The sequence below is a fragment of the Equus przewalskii genome, chromosome 15, assembly GCF_037783145.1.
Source record: "Equus przewalskii isolate Varuska chromosome 15, EquPr2, whole genome shotgun sequence".
NCBI lineage: Eukaryota > Metazoa > Chordata > Mammalia > Perissodactyla > Equidae > Equus > Equus przewalskii.
This window is the reverse complement of record NC_091845.1, coordinates 66,297,330-66,313,223: the sequence shown is the minus strand read 5'-3', so window position 1 is coordinate 66,313,223 and position 15,894 is coordinate 66,297,330. Positions and strand designations below refer to the sequence as shown.

At 43.7% G+C, this 15,894-nt stretch overlaps 1 protein-coding gene across 5 annotated transcripts in view; it reads left to right on the top strand.

Annotated features, from left to right (window-relative positions):
* The window catches only part of PLCL2 (phospholipase C like 2), a 177,950-nt gene extending 166,083 nt beyond the window's left edge, over positions 1-11,867 (top strand). For 4 of the 5 annotated variants that reach the window (XR_543880.2, XR_011527144.1, XM_008514217.2 and 1 more), the window contains one exon: positions 11,007-11,867. Coding sequence is in view for 2 of the 5 variants with exons in the window: in XM_008514217.2 (XP_008512439.2) it covers positions 11,007-11,186 (180 nt within the window). In the remaining 3 variants the exon portion in view is untranslated. The remainder of the gene's footprint in view (positions 1-11,006) is intronic. The other variant, XR_011527145.1, reaches the window with a different exon arrangement.
* The last annotated feature ends 4,027 nt before the right edge of the window (positions 11,868-15,894 follow it).

The window sequence follows — 15,894 nt, the reverse complement described above, 5'->3', positions numbered from 1 at the left end:
CTCTCTTCCCACACTCTCTCCCATAACCTCTCTGCTCCATCAAACAGGGAAAGAAAGAAAGGCGCTCACTTAGTTTGCATCTCTTCAGTTGGGTTGGCTCTTAGCATTTTCAGGATTTGTATGAATTGCTAGTATGAATTCTGTGTGTTTTAGAAGTTTGTTAAATTATGTTGTACTCTTTTCTTTGTTTGGCTGCTGTTTGTGGGTTTTTGTTTTTGTTTTTGCCAATTTTACTCTTTTTGCTCATTTCGTCAGGAATGTGGGAAGGACATTCTGTAACGCATTTTCAACCCACCAGCTTAATCAAGAAGTTACTCTCCCTTTGTTTTCCATTTGCTAAAATATTCACTGTGCTGCTGATAATTTTCACTGTTTCTCTTTATTACCATTCCTAAAATGGTAGAATTTCATAGTAGCAGAGTCCTGTTTTAATTGGTCTGTTTTGGTTATACGGAACACGAACTCAGGCTAGCTGACAGGCTTGGGGGCGAGAGATGCCAGCTTACACAGGGATTGTCGGGGGGCAGGGGTCTTGGGGAACTCAGAGACTAGGAACTGCAATCCAGTCTCACAGATTGGGAAGCCGGCAGGAGCCCAGCAGCACCCCAGGTAGCTCTTCTCTCTGTGGGCCCGTGGTCATTGGCTCCATTCTTCACCCTCTGCCAGTGGCTCCTCCCGCTCACCCATAGTTTCTGCTGCTTTTTAACCTGGTCTTACCTTGGTCTGACCCTGGCTGTATCTTAAAGGTTTTATCACCAGTGCTCAATCTATTCGTATTTCCTAGTTCAAATTCCAAAGAGGGGAAATCTGATTGGCTCAGCCGTTCCTGTTAGCTCAGACCAGCGATCGTGACGTTATAAGCCTTCTCTTGTGTTGAGTCTCCTTGGGTTGGATTCTCTCCCTGCTTCAGTCCACTGTGTCCAGGAAGGTACTGTCACACAGCACAAAATATTGCCAGCTTAACTGGCTGTTTCAGTTATCTAGTGCTGTATAAGAAACTGCGCCAAAACTAGTGGCTTGAAACAATGACTTCTTATTTCTTATAATACTGTGGGCTAGCTGGGCTTGGCCAGATGGTTTTCCACTCCATGTGGTGTTGACTAGGATCATTCCTAAGGCTCAGTTCAGCTGGGAGCTCAGCTTGGCCTGTAACATCCAAGAAGGCTTCACTCACATGACTAGCATCTCATCTGGGGCGGCTGGAATGGCTGGGACTCTCTCTTCTCTCTCTCTCTTTCTCTCTCTCTCCCCCCTCTCTCTCCTTTCTCTTCCTCCCTCCCTCCCCCAACATAGTGCATCATCATTCAGTAGTCCAGTCCAAGCTTCTTTATATGGCTGCTGGATCCTAAGAAAGCAAAAGCAGAAGCTGCCAGGTTTCTTAAGGCCTAGAGCTAGAATTAGCACAGCGTCACTTCCTCCAAGTTTAGTTGATCAAAGCAAATCAAGGCCAGTCCAGATTCCAGGGAAGGGAAAATGGACCCCACCTCTTAATGGATGGGGCAGCGTGTCTGGACAGGGATGAAGGAATTGTTGGTGGCCATCTTTGCAGATAATCTACCACAGTGGCAGAATCTGTGAATGAAGCAGTTTCCCCCAGAGGGATGTGGGGCATTGTGAGGCTTGGCTTCACAAGTCAGCAAAGTCATCAAGTCCAACTTCCTGCTGCTTCTGCTGGGTTGCCAGCCCACTCCATTGTCATGCAGTTGTGTTATGTTCTGTCGTACAACACATATTGTTTGACCTCTCTGTACCTTCACTTCTACCCTCTGGTTACAGTAATGCCCTCAAAGCAGCGCAGAATCGTTCTGTTCCATCTCTGTCAACAGCCGTTCCTATGCTTGGGCACCATTGTATCTTCTCCCAGACATCCCCGATTCAGATCAGGCTCACTCAGCCCCTTCTGCAGACTCTAGGATGAGATGGCTCCTAGCCACCTCCCCATCTGGTCCCTCGCTCTTCTGAAGGCTCTAGTTTGACAGTGTCCTTCATAAGATGGAATGACCAGAATTATCCCACACTTCAGACGCAGAGTGAGACCTGTTGGTCTGACTTTGCTCATAGACTTGAATTTATCTTCCTGTTAATAGACCAAAATTATGTTGGATTTTATAGCACCTGTGTCATATCATAGACTTAAATGAAGCTTATTACAACCCAAGATGTTTTCCAGATGAATTGCTGCCCAACCAGCTCTCCCCTTCTGTGCCACTCCTCCCTCAGAAATAAGGCTAAAAGCTAAAACCTGAAAGGAATTAGAGATTTGTTCTCTTTAGGAACATAAGTCTTCTGCCAAAAGTAAATAATTAAGCCAGATAGTTTTTGCACCTCGTAAGGTATTAATCTTGATTTTCTTTGTTTTCGCCTGAGGTGAAGTGCTTGTCTGGAAGACCTGAAGGCTAGCATTTGTTTCCTTCCAAGAATTGCTATAGTAGTCTATGTGTAGCTCAGTTTCTTTGTTGATGCTAATATCCTTTAGTTATTTTATTTATTATAGATGAATGTATTATTTTGCCTGTTTTCCTGAAAAGCTGTAATTGACTGAAAGCCATTTCTCCGTTTTGTGTGTGAAAACTCAGAATGGCTCAGAAAATCAAACTGCAATAGTGTTTGTCATTAGGCTGGCTGTGCTTTCTGATCCATTTAAAACACAGTAAAACTTCAGACATTTGGGTCCCACTAACGTGGAATTTGTGATTACTCAGCTAACATATAGTTATGCAAAAGGCGTGCTTAAAAGATCAGTAATATGAAGGAAGTGCTGATGCATGTACTGTTTTCAGGAGCTTTCAAATCGTGATCTTGGCCTGCCTGTCTCTCAGCAGCCCCCAGCTCTCCACTTCCTCTCCGTGCAGTGGGGCCACACTCTCCTCCCCTCAGGCCCTGCTCCCTCTCCCTCTCTTGACCTCCTACCATCTGTACTTAGGTCTGGCTCACTTCCAGGCTGGGGATGCTGATGGCTGCTCCTAAAACCCTCACCCCACCTCTGGTGAGCCCTCTCTCCCACTGCAGGGGCCGGCTCTCACCCCCAGGGTGAAATTTAGCCCTTCTCACGGCCAGGTCTGTAACGGAGGAAGATGTAGTCACAGTCAGAACTTAGAAGTGTTTGTGATGTAGAAACTACACTACTAACCCGTGGTGAGGACCCTAAGGTGTCATCTGTTGGCGCCGTGGCGTCATGTGTGGAAGGCGGCGTCCTCCACAGCCCCTGGGCCGGCTGACATCCGTCCCTGATCTTCTGGTCAAGGCACAGCTCAGAAACCAGCTCCTCCATGGAGCTGCCCAGGAGTCCCCCACCCTCTCCATCTTTGTTGAATGAAGCATAAAATTATTTCTGAGATGAAAGACATTCGTTCTGAATTTAAATTAAATTGAATCTTATGTTTAAATTTTTAAATTATTAACTTTTGTACAAACCTTTAAGTAAAACCATTGTTAAATTGGAGAATAACTGTAAATGTGATGCAATAGCCAAAATAGAGGCAAAAAGTTGGGGGGATCAAGACTCGAGGGTAGTCCTCAGGTCAGTCCACCGTCCTTGCCTAACAAAGACACCACATGGTACAACTGAGATGTCTCTTTGGATTAAGAGAAGAATCAAGGGTTAGGAGCCGTGTTCACAGTGCTCTTCCCACTCTCACAGACCCCAGAAGCCACCTGGTCAGCGCCCCTGAACCCACTGCGGGGGAGGCGGAGGAGAGGGGAGCAGTCCTCCTGCTGCCAGGAGACGAGCATGTTTGCACCTCACACTCCACTCCCTTCAAACCTGTGAACGCACATTGGCAATATGCTGAGGGCACTTTGCTTTAAAGTGTTTCATGTAACATGTGGGGCTCCACTCTCTATAGTGTGGGCCCTATGGTTTAGTTGATCCAAGAAGAAAACAAAACCCACACACAGAAAGCAAGCCGTGGGGATTAAGGCTAATTTCCTGTGCAGCCTCTGCCTCGGGAGAGGCCCTTAGTCCTCTAGACTCAGTTTCCTCGTCTATAAAATGGGGATAGTAATCTCACCTTTCTCACAAACTTGAGAGACTCTCAAGAGACCATCTTTGTAAAGGGCTTAATGCAGCACGACACATACTAGTCACTCAGTAAATGGTGACCACTGTTCCCAGAAGTCTTTGCTGGTTCACCTTCTTACACATCTAATTTTGGACATATTGTAGGCTCTGTGTTTTCAAATTTAGGACTATAATTACATTCGCAGTCCTTCTGTGCCAATTTGAATTGTGATTGTAAGAAATAGGACATATTAAGTAGTTTCCATAGCAGTCTTAAAGGAGGTTTGTGCATTTGGCCTGTGATTCTGAGTACTTACGGAATATTAGGTTGAAATATATTTAGTTTCTATATGAGTCTCGCATCACCCAAAACAGTGACTAACCACAAAATATTTACTTAAAGGTACCATGTTTATGACCACATACTATTAATATGCCTGATAAATAACCAGTGAAGAAACTAACTTCCTGTCTACTTGGCTTTTGTTTCGTAGTCATGAGATTATGTTAGGGTTTTACAGGTTCAAGTCTCTGGTTTTCATTGCAGAAAACGCTCAGATAGCAGAGGAACCCTAGACCCAGTGCCGTCATCTCAGAGTGACACTGAGGGTACCTGAGGCCTCTTGGAGACTTGCAGGTGACAGGAAAGATGAGGACACATGCTTGTGGGTTGGTGTTAGGCTCACTCAGGGCAACAGTTTATCTTCCTGCTGGGCCTGTGTGCTCTCCAGGCATCTGCTACCTTTCCTGTATCCCAGAGTCAGTCTCATCTCCTGGGGGAGCAGAAGGTATCAGAAAGGTGCCTAAAGTCTGCTGTGTTCCTCTCTATTGTCCCGAGTAGATAAGGAAGCCAGGAAGGAGGCAGCCTAGTCCACACCCCTCCAAGTGAACCTTTTCGAGTTGGGATCTTTGGCCCCAGAAAAACCCAAAAGTCAGTATGGGCCCCAGACATGCTGACGTCAAACCACAAACAGGTAATTTACATTCCTGTTTGCACTAAAACAAAAAGTATTTGACTACTTCTGTGCCTCCTTCAGAATCTCAAAATGGTGTGAGTATCCTCCTCTTTCTTCTCCTTCCCACTGCATGTAACTTGGAAGAAAAGTGTCTGCTGGCCCCCAGGGAACAGCAGGTGGCTGTATTTGCTCTCTGGCTCTCAGCCATGCAGCCACTGCACAGGTTGGTGGCAAAGGTCGGGGCAGTCTTTGTGGCCACACTGGGTCACTCACCTCAGAAGTAAGGCAACTCTGTTTTTCTCTGTTTTTCACTTTGATGAGAAAGCTTTGAAAAGATTAACTAAAGTATAGAATCCCTATTGTTTTAGCTGTAGGTCTAAATAAAAGCAGTGAATTGTGACTGCTAATTTTGGTTTCAAAAACTATGTAGCACTAACAGGTGTGCCTTGAAATATTTTTAATATATTAAAAACTAGGATGTCTTTTGTGGTCAGACAGAAAGTTCAGTGATTAGCCAAGTGTTGAGTGTGGCTGGGGTTCTGGCTCTGCATTTGGCCCTGCCATCACTCCGTTCCCAGCTGCTCCAGCCTCTGATCCAATCCCAGGTAAGCCGCAGGCAGAGCCAGAGGAGTACATCCTGCCAGACTCTCAGCAAGAGCCACTGGCATCCAGCCCTGCCCGGAGCGACATCTTTTAAAGATTATTTTCTGAGTCTAAGTAAGAACCTTAAATATTTTGACCTAAGATTGTTATAAATCTTTCAAGATAAAAATCAAATAGGCTAAGTTATGAAATTCAAAACGAAATATGTGAAACCAAATAGGGTTTGAGTTTCTCAACTGAACGTTGCAAAGCCCATTTCGTGGGAGTCTTCAAAACCAGACACCCTGTGTCAGTGGGCGGCAGCATCTTAAATAGCCTTTGCTCTTTTGAAGTCTTTTGAAGCAATGAGATGTGAACACTGCTACAGCCAACACCATCACCCCTTTCAGAATTGTTCTTCACTCACGCTAAATGCCAGAACTCCAAGACGTGGCAGACATGTAGTTTTAAATACATAAAACAAAATTAAAGTGACGTGGACAAAGTGTGGCCGCTCCCCAAAGTTTGGTTCTTTGTGTGTCACCTGCATGATGGCTGAAGGCCTGGTCTGTGCAAGATGCCATATGACTTGTCTGACTTGGGAAACGTGAGATTCAATCAGGTAAAGAACTCTGTTATCTGTCATCTCAGTGGACGTAGAAAAAGCACTTGACAAAATCCAACAACCATTCATGATGAAAACTCTCAGCAAACTAGGAATAGAGAAGAACTTCTTCAACTTGATAGAGAACATCTACAGAAAACTACAGCTAACATCAGACTTGTGGTGAAAAACTCAAAGCTTTCCTGCTAGGATCTGGAAGAAGGCAAGGATGTCTCCTGTCAACACGCTTTTCAAACTGTACTGGAAGTCCTCGCTAATGCAATAGGAGAGGAAAAGGAAATAAAAAGTTTACAGATGGGAAGAAAGAAATAAAACTGTCTTTGTTCACAGATGGACATGATCAACTATATAGAAATTCCAAAAGAATTAGCAAAAAACTCCCAGAGCTAATATGCAATCATAGCCAGTTTGCAGGATACAAGGTTAATATACAAAAGTCAATTGCTTTCCTATACACCAGCAATGAACAAGTGGAATTTGAAATTAACAACACAATACCATTTATGTTAGCACTCCCAAAAATGAAGTACTTAGATATGAATCCAACAAAATGTGTACAAGATCTATATGAGGAAAACTATGAAACTGTGAGGAAAGATGCCAAAGAACTAAATAAATGGGGGAATATTTCATGTTCATGAATAGGAAAACTCAATATTTTCAAAATATCATTTCTTTCCAATTTGATACGTAGATTTGATGAGACCCCAATCAAAATCCCAGCAAGTCATATTGACAAACTGATTCTAAAGCTCCGAGGGAGATGCAAAAGACCCGGAACAGCCACCGCAAGATTGAAGGAGAGCAAAGTCAGAGAACTGACACCACCTGCCTTCAAGATTTACTGTAAAGCTACAGCAATCAAGACAGTGTGGTATTGAGGAAAGAACAGGTAAATAGATCAACGGAACAGAATCGAGAGCCCAGAAATACATCCACAGGTCAACTGATCTTCGACAAAGGAGCAAAACCAATACAATGGCGCAAATACAATGGAGCTTTTTCAACAAACTGAGCTGGAACAACTGGACCTCTACATGCAAAAAAATGAATCTAGACACAGAACCTCCACCCTTCGTAAAAATTAACTCAAAACAGATCATAGGGGCCAGCCCCGTGGCCCACTGGTTAAGTTCACGTGCTCCACTTTGGCGCCCAGGGTTAGGCTGGTTCAGATCCTGGGTGCAGACATGGCACTGTTCATTAGGCCATGCCGAGGCAGTGTCCCACATGCCACAACTAAAATATACAACTATGTACTGAGGGGATTTGCGGAGAAAAATCAGAAAGAAAAAAAAAAAGATTGGCCACAGTTGTTAGCTTGGGTGCCAATCTTTAAAAACGAAAAAACAAACAAAAAACAGATCATAGACCTAAATGTAAAATGCAAAACCATGGAACTCCTAGAAGATGACATAGGAGAAAACCTAGATGACCTTGGGTATGGCAGTGACTTTTTAGATACAGCACCAAAGGCACATGATTCATGAAAGAAAGAATTCATAAGTTGGACTTCAATACAATTAAAAACTTTTGCTCTGCAAAGGACAAGGCAAGAGAATAAGAAGACAAGCCACACACTGGGAGAAAATTTCTGCAAAAGGCACATCTGATAATGGGCTGTTATCTCAAATATACAAAGAACTCTTAAAACTCAACAATAAGAACATGAACAACCTGATTAAAGAGGGGCCAGCCCAGAGGTGTAGTGGTTAAGTTCATGTGCTCCCCTTCTTCAGCCCGGGGTTCGCAAGTTCAGATCCTGGGCGTGGACCTACACACCACGCATCAGGCCATGCTGTGACAGTGTCCCAGATACAAAGTAGAGGAAGATTGGCACAGATGTTAGCTCAGGGCCACTCTTCCTCACCCCCCCCCCCCAAGAAAAGGGACAAAAGATCTGAGCAGACATTTCACCAAAGAAGTTATGCAGATTTCAAGTAAACATGAAAAGACGTTCAACATCAAATGTCATTAGAGAAGTGCAAATTACAACAACAAGTAGATACCAGTACGCACCTGTTGAAACGTCCAAAACCTGGAACACTGTCGACACTGAGAATGTGGAACAATAGGAACTCTCATTCATTGCTGGTGGGAATGCAAAATGGTAGTCACTTCAGAAGACAGTTTAGCAGTTTCTTACAAAACTAAACATGCTCTTAAATCATATGATATGCCAATCGTGCTCCTACCAAATGAACTGAACTGAATCTACTAAATGAATCGAAAACTCACGTCCACACAAAATCCTGCATATGGGTGTTTCTAGCAGCTTTATTCACAGTTGCCCAAACTTGGAAGTAACCAAGACGTCCTTCAGTAGGTGAGTGGATAAATGAACTGTGGTGCACCCAGACAATGATTATTCAGTGCTAAAAGGAAATAAGCTATCAAGTCATAGAAGACGTGGAGAAACCTTAAATGCTAATGAAAGAAGCCAATCTGAAAAGGCCGCATACTGTATAATTCCAGTGATATGACATTCTGGAAAGGGCGAAACTATGGAGTCAATAAAAAGATCAGTAGTTGTCAGAGATTAGAAGGAAGGAAAGGAGGAAATGGTGGAGCACAGAGGATTTTTAGGGCAGTGTAACTATTCTATATGATACTATAATGGTGGATGCTTGTCACTATACATTTGTCCAAACCCATAGAATGTACTAAACCAAGAGTAAACCCTAATGTGAACTGTGGACTTTGGGTGATAATGATGTGTCCGTGTAAGTTCATCAGTTGTAACAAATGTACCACCACGGGTCAGGATGTCAACAGTGGAGGAGCTTGTGCCTGTGTGAGAACAGGTTATGGGGAACTTGCTGTATTTTTTTGCACACTTTTGCTGTGAACCTAAAACTGCTCTAAAAAATAAATTTGATTAATTAAAAAAATACTATTTGGAATTTTAAAGCTCACATGGAATATCTAGTTACAATGTATTAACCATGAATGTATGTAGTCATTCTACATGCGAGGGCAAATAAACTCTTTAACAAGAAATTATATTCCTGGCACAATATGCTGTATTTATATACAAAGACCTCACAACTTGTAAAATTTCAATATATGAGTTCAGTGACTAGTAAGAATGAATAAAAATGAAACTCCTGCAGTTAAACTAAGCAGTGGGATATCTATTTATACTTACTAATTCAAGGTCTCTGTACAGAAGGAAAATCATAAGCGGTAAGTGGTAAGCTGCAGACCATTCTGTGGATTCAGGCCTCGTGGTGGCTTAAAATTGCATTACAATTTGGTCTCAGCAGCTGCTGGGCTTGGATTATAGTCCAGTCGCCTGCTGAGGTAAGTCCCTGCCCGTTAGCCTCTGCAGCTGGCCCCAAGCTTTTGTTGTGCAGGTGTACTTAAAGGGGATGCACATTGGGAGGCACTTCAAAAAATAAAAAAAAGAATGTAAATATGGCAAGGAAAAGCCAAACCATGAAGGAGACATAAAGAGAATAAGAGAGTAAATTGAGAGCCTGAGGGAAGGAAAAAAAATAATAGGAGAATAAGAAAGAAAGAAAGGTCTTAAGTAGCCAGAAGAAGTCTAAGTAGACCGATCCATCAGTAGAAAGCAGGTTAATTATCGGAAGGAAAAATAGAACAAAAAGCAAAGTAGGGATGTTGGAATTTGTGACAGTGAAGCGGCACGGCACCTCATCTACCCAGTAAGCTTGAAATCGTTGACTGATCTGTTAGCCCCGTGCTTCTCAAGCAGGGCCGGTTTCACCCCCAGGGCACGTTTGGCAATGTCTGCAGACTTTGGTTGTTACAACTCAGGGTGGTACTGGTATCTAGTGGGTAAAGGCCAGGGATACTCCTATATACCCTAAGATGCACAAGACAGACTGCCCACCCCCCACCAAAAGAGTTCTCTGGACAAAGTGTCAAGAATGATGAGGTTGACACACTCTGCATTGGCCCATCATCAGCTCAAATTCCGGACTCCCGATGACTGTGCTGCAGTCCGTCCCACTGTTGTCTGATGCTTTATACGTGTTAGGTTGCATACATGTCAAGTTGATGGTCACACCCCATAAAAGAAATTAGAATTTGGCTAAGAGAGTTCATCCAGAGTAGAGAATCCTTTCCTTTATTCCTTCTTTTAGCAGGTGCTCAGTGAGGACCTGCTGTGTGCCTGTGATGCCAAACCTTGCTTCATTAGAGACGGAGAACAGATCGGGGTTGTCAGGGGCTCATGGTGGTGGAGGGGTAAGGGATGTGTGTGACTTTGGAGTCAGTACCAGAGATCTTTGTGATGGTAGACTAGCCCTTTGTGAGGATTGCAGTGGTGGTTACAGGAATCTCCACATGGGGTGAAGTGACAGAGCTGTACACACACAGTCCCACCATCGGTTTCCTGGTTCGGATATTGTACTAGAGTTGTGTAAGATATAACTGCTGGGGAACATTTGGGAAAGGGCACACGAGACCTCTCTGCACTATAGTCGCATCCTTCTGTGAATTTATACTTATTTCAGAATAAAAAGTTTAAAAAAAAGCAAATCTTAAAAGGAAAAAAACAAGATTGGGCAAACAATTAGCGAAAGGTGTAATTTTAAACAGGATTGACAGGAATGGTCCACACACGCAGAACTCTATTCAGATTTATAAATGGAAAGAACTGAAAAGGCAACACACTCTTGCAGTATGGGGTTGAAAACTGGGAAGCCAAACACGGTTTTTATTAAAATTGACCTATTTGGATGCAGTGCCAATAAGAAATACATATGCCCTCTTGCAGCATCAAAATATTTCCATTTCAGTGGAAGACCTATATTGTCAAACTGTCACAATAAGTCATGTCGAATCTAACACTGTTTAATTGCATGTTTTGTTACAGGGACAAGCGGATCTTTTGAAATATGCTAAGAACGAGACTTTGGAGAACTTGAAACAAATCCATTTTGCTGCTGTTTCATGCGGGCTGAATAAACCAGGCACAGAAAATGCCGACGGTCAGAAGCCACGCCGGAGCCTGGAAGTCATCCCCGAAAAAGCAAACGACGAAACTGGAGAATGAGGGAACTTTCTAGAAATCATTATGGAGTTTATAACTCTAGGACCAATTGTAGTCAAATGGGACATTTGCTTTGCACTCACTATTGAAAATAATATTTGGGATTTTAAAGCACAACTGGAATAGCTAATTACAGTCTATTAAAACTGTGAATGTATGTAGCAATCCTACGTGTGAAGGCAAATAAACTCTTTAACAAGAAATTATATTCCTGGCCAAAATATGCTATATTTGTATACAAAGACATCATAACTCAGTTCCAGCGTGAACAAGAGACTATTCACTCTAGTTCCATTGAAAAACAAACGTTTTCCTGGCTGAAAACAACTTGTTAAGATGGAAATGGATTGTATTGTCAAATTAGTATTTATTGGAGAAAAACCTAATCTACGCATTTTACTTAATGTGTGATTGCCAGAGTCTCTGGGTTATAGATGATTTTGGTGGCATGCCTGCTGAGCCATAATTTCTAAGGAGAATGTGCGTGGACAGACTCCCTGAATCCCCAGGGACCTTGGAGAGCTATCGCATACAAGAGGAACGTGCAATTGGACTGAAGCGCCCAGCCGAGGACATACACTGGGTCTACACACGATGTAAAAGCAGCCAATCTGGAAGCAACACATTGTAAATAATTTTTCATTGTATGAAGTAGTGTTCACATTAAAAAGATGTTTTATGATATTTCTCCAATAGCAGTACATGCATTTAATGAAAGTTTAACTTAAAATTTCTACTTCAAAATATTCTACCCTTAAGAATAGCCAATTATTTGTTGAACAGCTTAGTCAAAATTAAGTTGCTTGTCCAGCTTTACAGTTTTGCTTTTGGTAAGGTGTCCACACCTTTACATAATGGCAGCTGATGGTAACGCGAACCCAGACACGCCTTTCTGCTTCTCGGCTCGCTCTGTGGCGGTGCGCCTTCAGACAGGGCACACGCTGAGTCAGAGGCAGCTGGAGGGGCTGAAGCAGATGTAGCTTTCTATTGCCAGCTGCATTTTTAATCCAGGCTTTCATTTTCCAAATCAGCGTAACCTCATGGTATTTTTGAAAAGATACCGGACACTGCAGCCTAATTACTGCTTCTCCCAAACCAAAATCACTTTCAAATTTTGGAAGAGTGAAAGCTGTCTAAATCTTCAACAACCTCTTTTTGATTTGTCCATTTTCTTCCCATTGATCCAGGTATGTGAGCCAGATAAATATGCGTAATCTTCAACTTAGCCTGCCCTGGTAGTCCAGCTCTCACTGCCGTGGCCGGGGTTCTTCTCCCAGTTAGGGAACCACATCACCCATCTGTTGGTCGTCATACTATGGCAGCTTCGAATTGCTGTGATGCGGAAAGCTGTGCCACTGGTATTTCAAATACCAGTAGGCTCACCGATGGTGGACAGGTTTCAGTGGAGCTTCCAGACTAAGATAGACCAGGAAGAAGGACCTGGCCACCCACTTCTGAAAACATTGGCCATAAAACCCTGTGAATCGCAGCGGAGCATATCTCTGATATAGGGCCAATAAATAAGAGGATGGCGAAAAAAGCCCGGGCAGGGTTCACTCTGCGGGACACAGGGTGCTGGGAGTCGGAATTGACTTGACAGCATTTAATCTTCAACTTGGTATCTCATTAATTGTTTCCTTACAGTTAAAGAGTGCTCATAGTTGATATAGTTATTTCTGGTCAGACTCCTAAATATCCTCTTAAAAAACAATTCCTTTGTTCATTTCTTGTCGTTTGCATTCTGATAGTGTGCTTGAATTAAGGTATGCATCTCCCCTGCTGTTTGCTGGGTGTGATTCCAGTTAGAAGATGAAACCCATCTCTTACTTGAACACAGTACGGTTCCCTAACACACAGCCCCGAACAGCCAGCCCGTAGCTTAGGCTCTTAGCTCTGAAATGAACTCTACGTGGAAAAGAAAAAGAATAGAAAATAGCAAAGAATTAAAAGTAGATTTGTAGAACGAGAAATAAAGTGATGTGTAATTTAGGTTACTGTTAGCGTTCTTTGAACTTAGCTGGCAAGTAAATAGCCATATTCAGTTTAAAGTGAGAATCCAGAAATCATGAAAAATAACTTTTAGAATATAATGAAATTGAAAAAATTGCTACGTTTATAATAATGGCAGGCGTCATCTAATATGTGACTTGAATGATGAGAGCAAGGTGCATGTAATTTGTTGTTGTTCACAGTGGGTTGGCATCGGCGACGTTAGAACTGGAGGAGTCTGTGACATCATTCTGTCTGACACCTTCTTTTCTAGAGGCAGAAGTTGCAGACACGAACAATAACATGCGTTGTCCGATGTCACAAAGTCTGTCAGGGGTAGTGTTGGCACTGGCCCAGCCCAGGGTTCGCTCCACATTTCCTTGCTAAAAAATCACCCTTCAGTGGGCGCCCCTTCCTTCGATTAAGGTGAGGACCCAGATCAGCACAGCACACCTTCGCGGCTGGTTGAGCTATTCTCTTCGCTTTTCCACATTCAAATGGAAACGGAAAACATTTATCAAACAGGCTGGGGCCAGGATTATGATTTATGACCTTTGTGAACAGTTTTCTCTTGCAAAGGACTAACTGGCCCACCCTGGATCGAACCTGTGAAGGCCTCGTTATAACCCCTGCTACCACATCAAAGTGAGAGAGCTGCTCCTGGGTTCATAGGGCGTGGTGACAGTGAGGGCAACATGCTGGCTTCCTGCCGTCGCCTACATTCCTCAAATGGGGGCAGCACCCAGTTAACGTACTCATTGTAAATATAAAAAATGCCTTGCTAACTTGATTAACGTGTCTGTTAGTCACACTGTGCATCACTTCTAATTAGGGGACATGTCTGTATATGAAGTATACGCTAACGGCTGCTAAAGCTCAGCGGAGGACAATCAAAAGCTGGAGAAAAGTGCACAGTGACTATGGCAGACAGCTGGTCAGTGTGTCAGCTTTCCAGCACTCGTGTTAATGTCCTGACAAGTGTTGTCCTGTCCACGGAGTAGACCCCAGGCATCTCTGACACACTAAGGACCTTCTGCCTCCTCTTTGCACCTGCTTGTTATATCGATCCTCTCAGCTACTTAAGCCGTTGCAGGTGTTGGTCTATGCTTTTAGCAGCTATGGCTTCTGAAGAGGGGAGGCACGCCTCTAAACCCGCAATGCCTATCTCCTCCATCTTGGGGAGGCGGTGGCCCTGGAGCCAGGGCTGGGGGTAGGGTTCCTCTCAGGCTGGGTGTCCCACACGCTGGGGAGGATGCTATCCACCTGCATGGAGTAGGGCTTGTCAAGCAGTGGAAGGGGGAACTCCTCCAGCTTGTGGTCTTCATCATGTGGCCTCATTTAGCATATGGAATCTTTTGACTTTGTTGAATCTTTAATCAAGGGTTAAAAAAATTGATAAATGCAAATTTTAGTGCGGTCACAGCGTAGCTCTGCTGCACCCAGTGAGTGAGAATGCCCAAGCTGGACATGTCTCTCCACGATTTTCAGTGGGTGCTCGTGTCTGAGCTAATGTTTGATGTGAGCAGACATTTGCCATAAGTTGGAAGAATTTTCTACTCGTTATGCTTGACTGTGGAACTCTTTGTCGGGGATGCATGCTGAGGACTCTGTTCAAGGTACTTTGCATATGTCATTTCATCCTGTCAACAGCCAGCAAGATATTTATCCACTATTACAGGTGAAGAAATGATGACTTTAGCCAAGGTCACAGAGCACTCAAGCCAGGATTTGAACCCAGATCTTTCCTCCAAAGCCTGTGTGCCCAAGCTCTGTATCTAGATACTCTTCTGAATTCCAAATACACGTTTCATCTCTAAACTACGTGGCGTAAAGAATAATGAGGTAATTGGCATTTTATTCTTTCATGCTGAATGTGAGCTCCCTAGAAGCCACTGAGATTTACTCACTCTAATTTTATTGAGCACATTTTAGGCTCCGGGATTTACCACAAACAAAAACAGACATGGTCCCAACCCCCATGGAGCTCACAGCCTAGTTGGGGGAAAGGGGGAGATGTTAATCCACACAATTACAACGATACAGGCATGGGTACAAACCATGGGAAGACGGGAGGTGTTCTTAACCTACCTTGCCTCTGGAACTTAAGGAGGATTAAAAAAATGAAGGTGCTTCCCCTCACAGGATTCTTGTGAAGACTGAATAAGATGGTGTTTGTAAGGCACTAGGACCAGAGCCTGGCTTACAGGGGACTTATTGTATTACTACCATTAGTTCTTGAAAGGTGGGGCTGTGAGAGTGTAATGGGGGCCTCACCCTCCTGGGAAGATGGACTAAGCATCTACTGCTCTGAAATACAACCCCCAGAACTTGAAACGGTTATCTGTTATCTCTCGTGGTTCTATGGGTCGGTTGGGCTCACTTCATCGTTCTTGCTTAGGGTCTATTGTGCAGTTACTGGCAGATGTCGGCTGAGGCTGCTGCGGTCATCTGGCTGGGCTGGACATGTAAGATGGCTCAGTCACATTGCTGTTGGCAGCGGGCTCAGTTGGGCTGTTGACCAGAGCGTCTGCACCTGGTCTCTCCATGTGGCTTGGACTTCTTATAGCAGGGCACTGGGTTCCAAGAGGGGTCATCCCAAGAGTGAGCATTCCAGAAGCCCCATATGGAAGCTGCAAGTCTGCTTGAGGCTTCTTGAGCTTATCCTTGGAGTCCCATAACGTCGCTTTTGCTGCATTCTATTATCCCAGCAAGACGCAAAGTC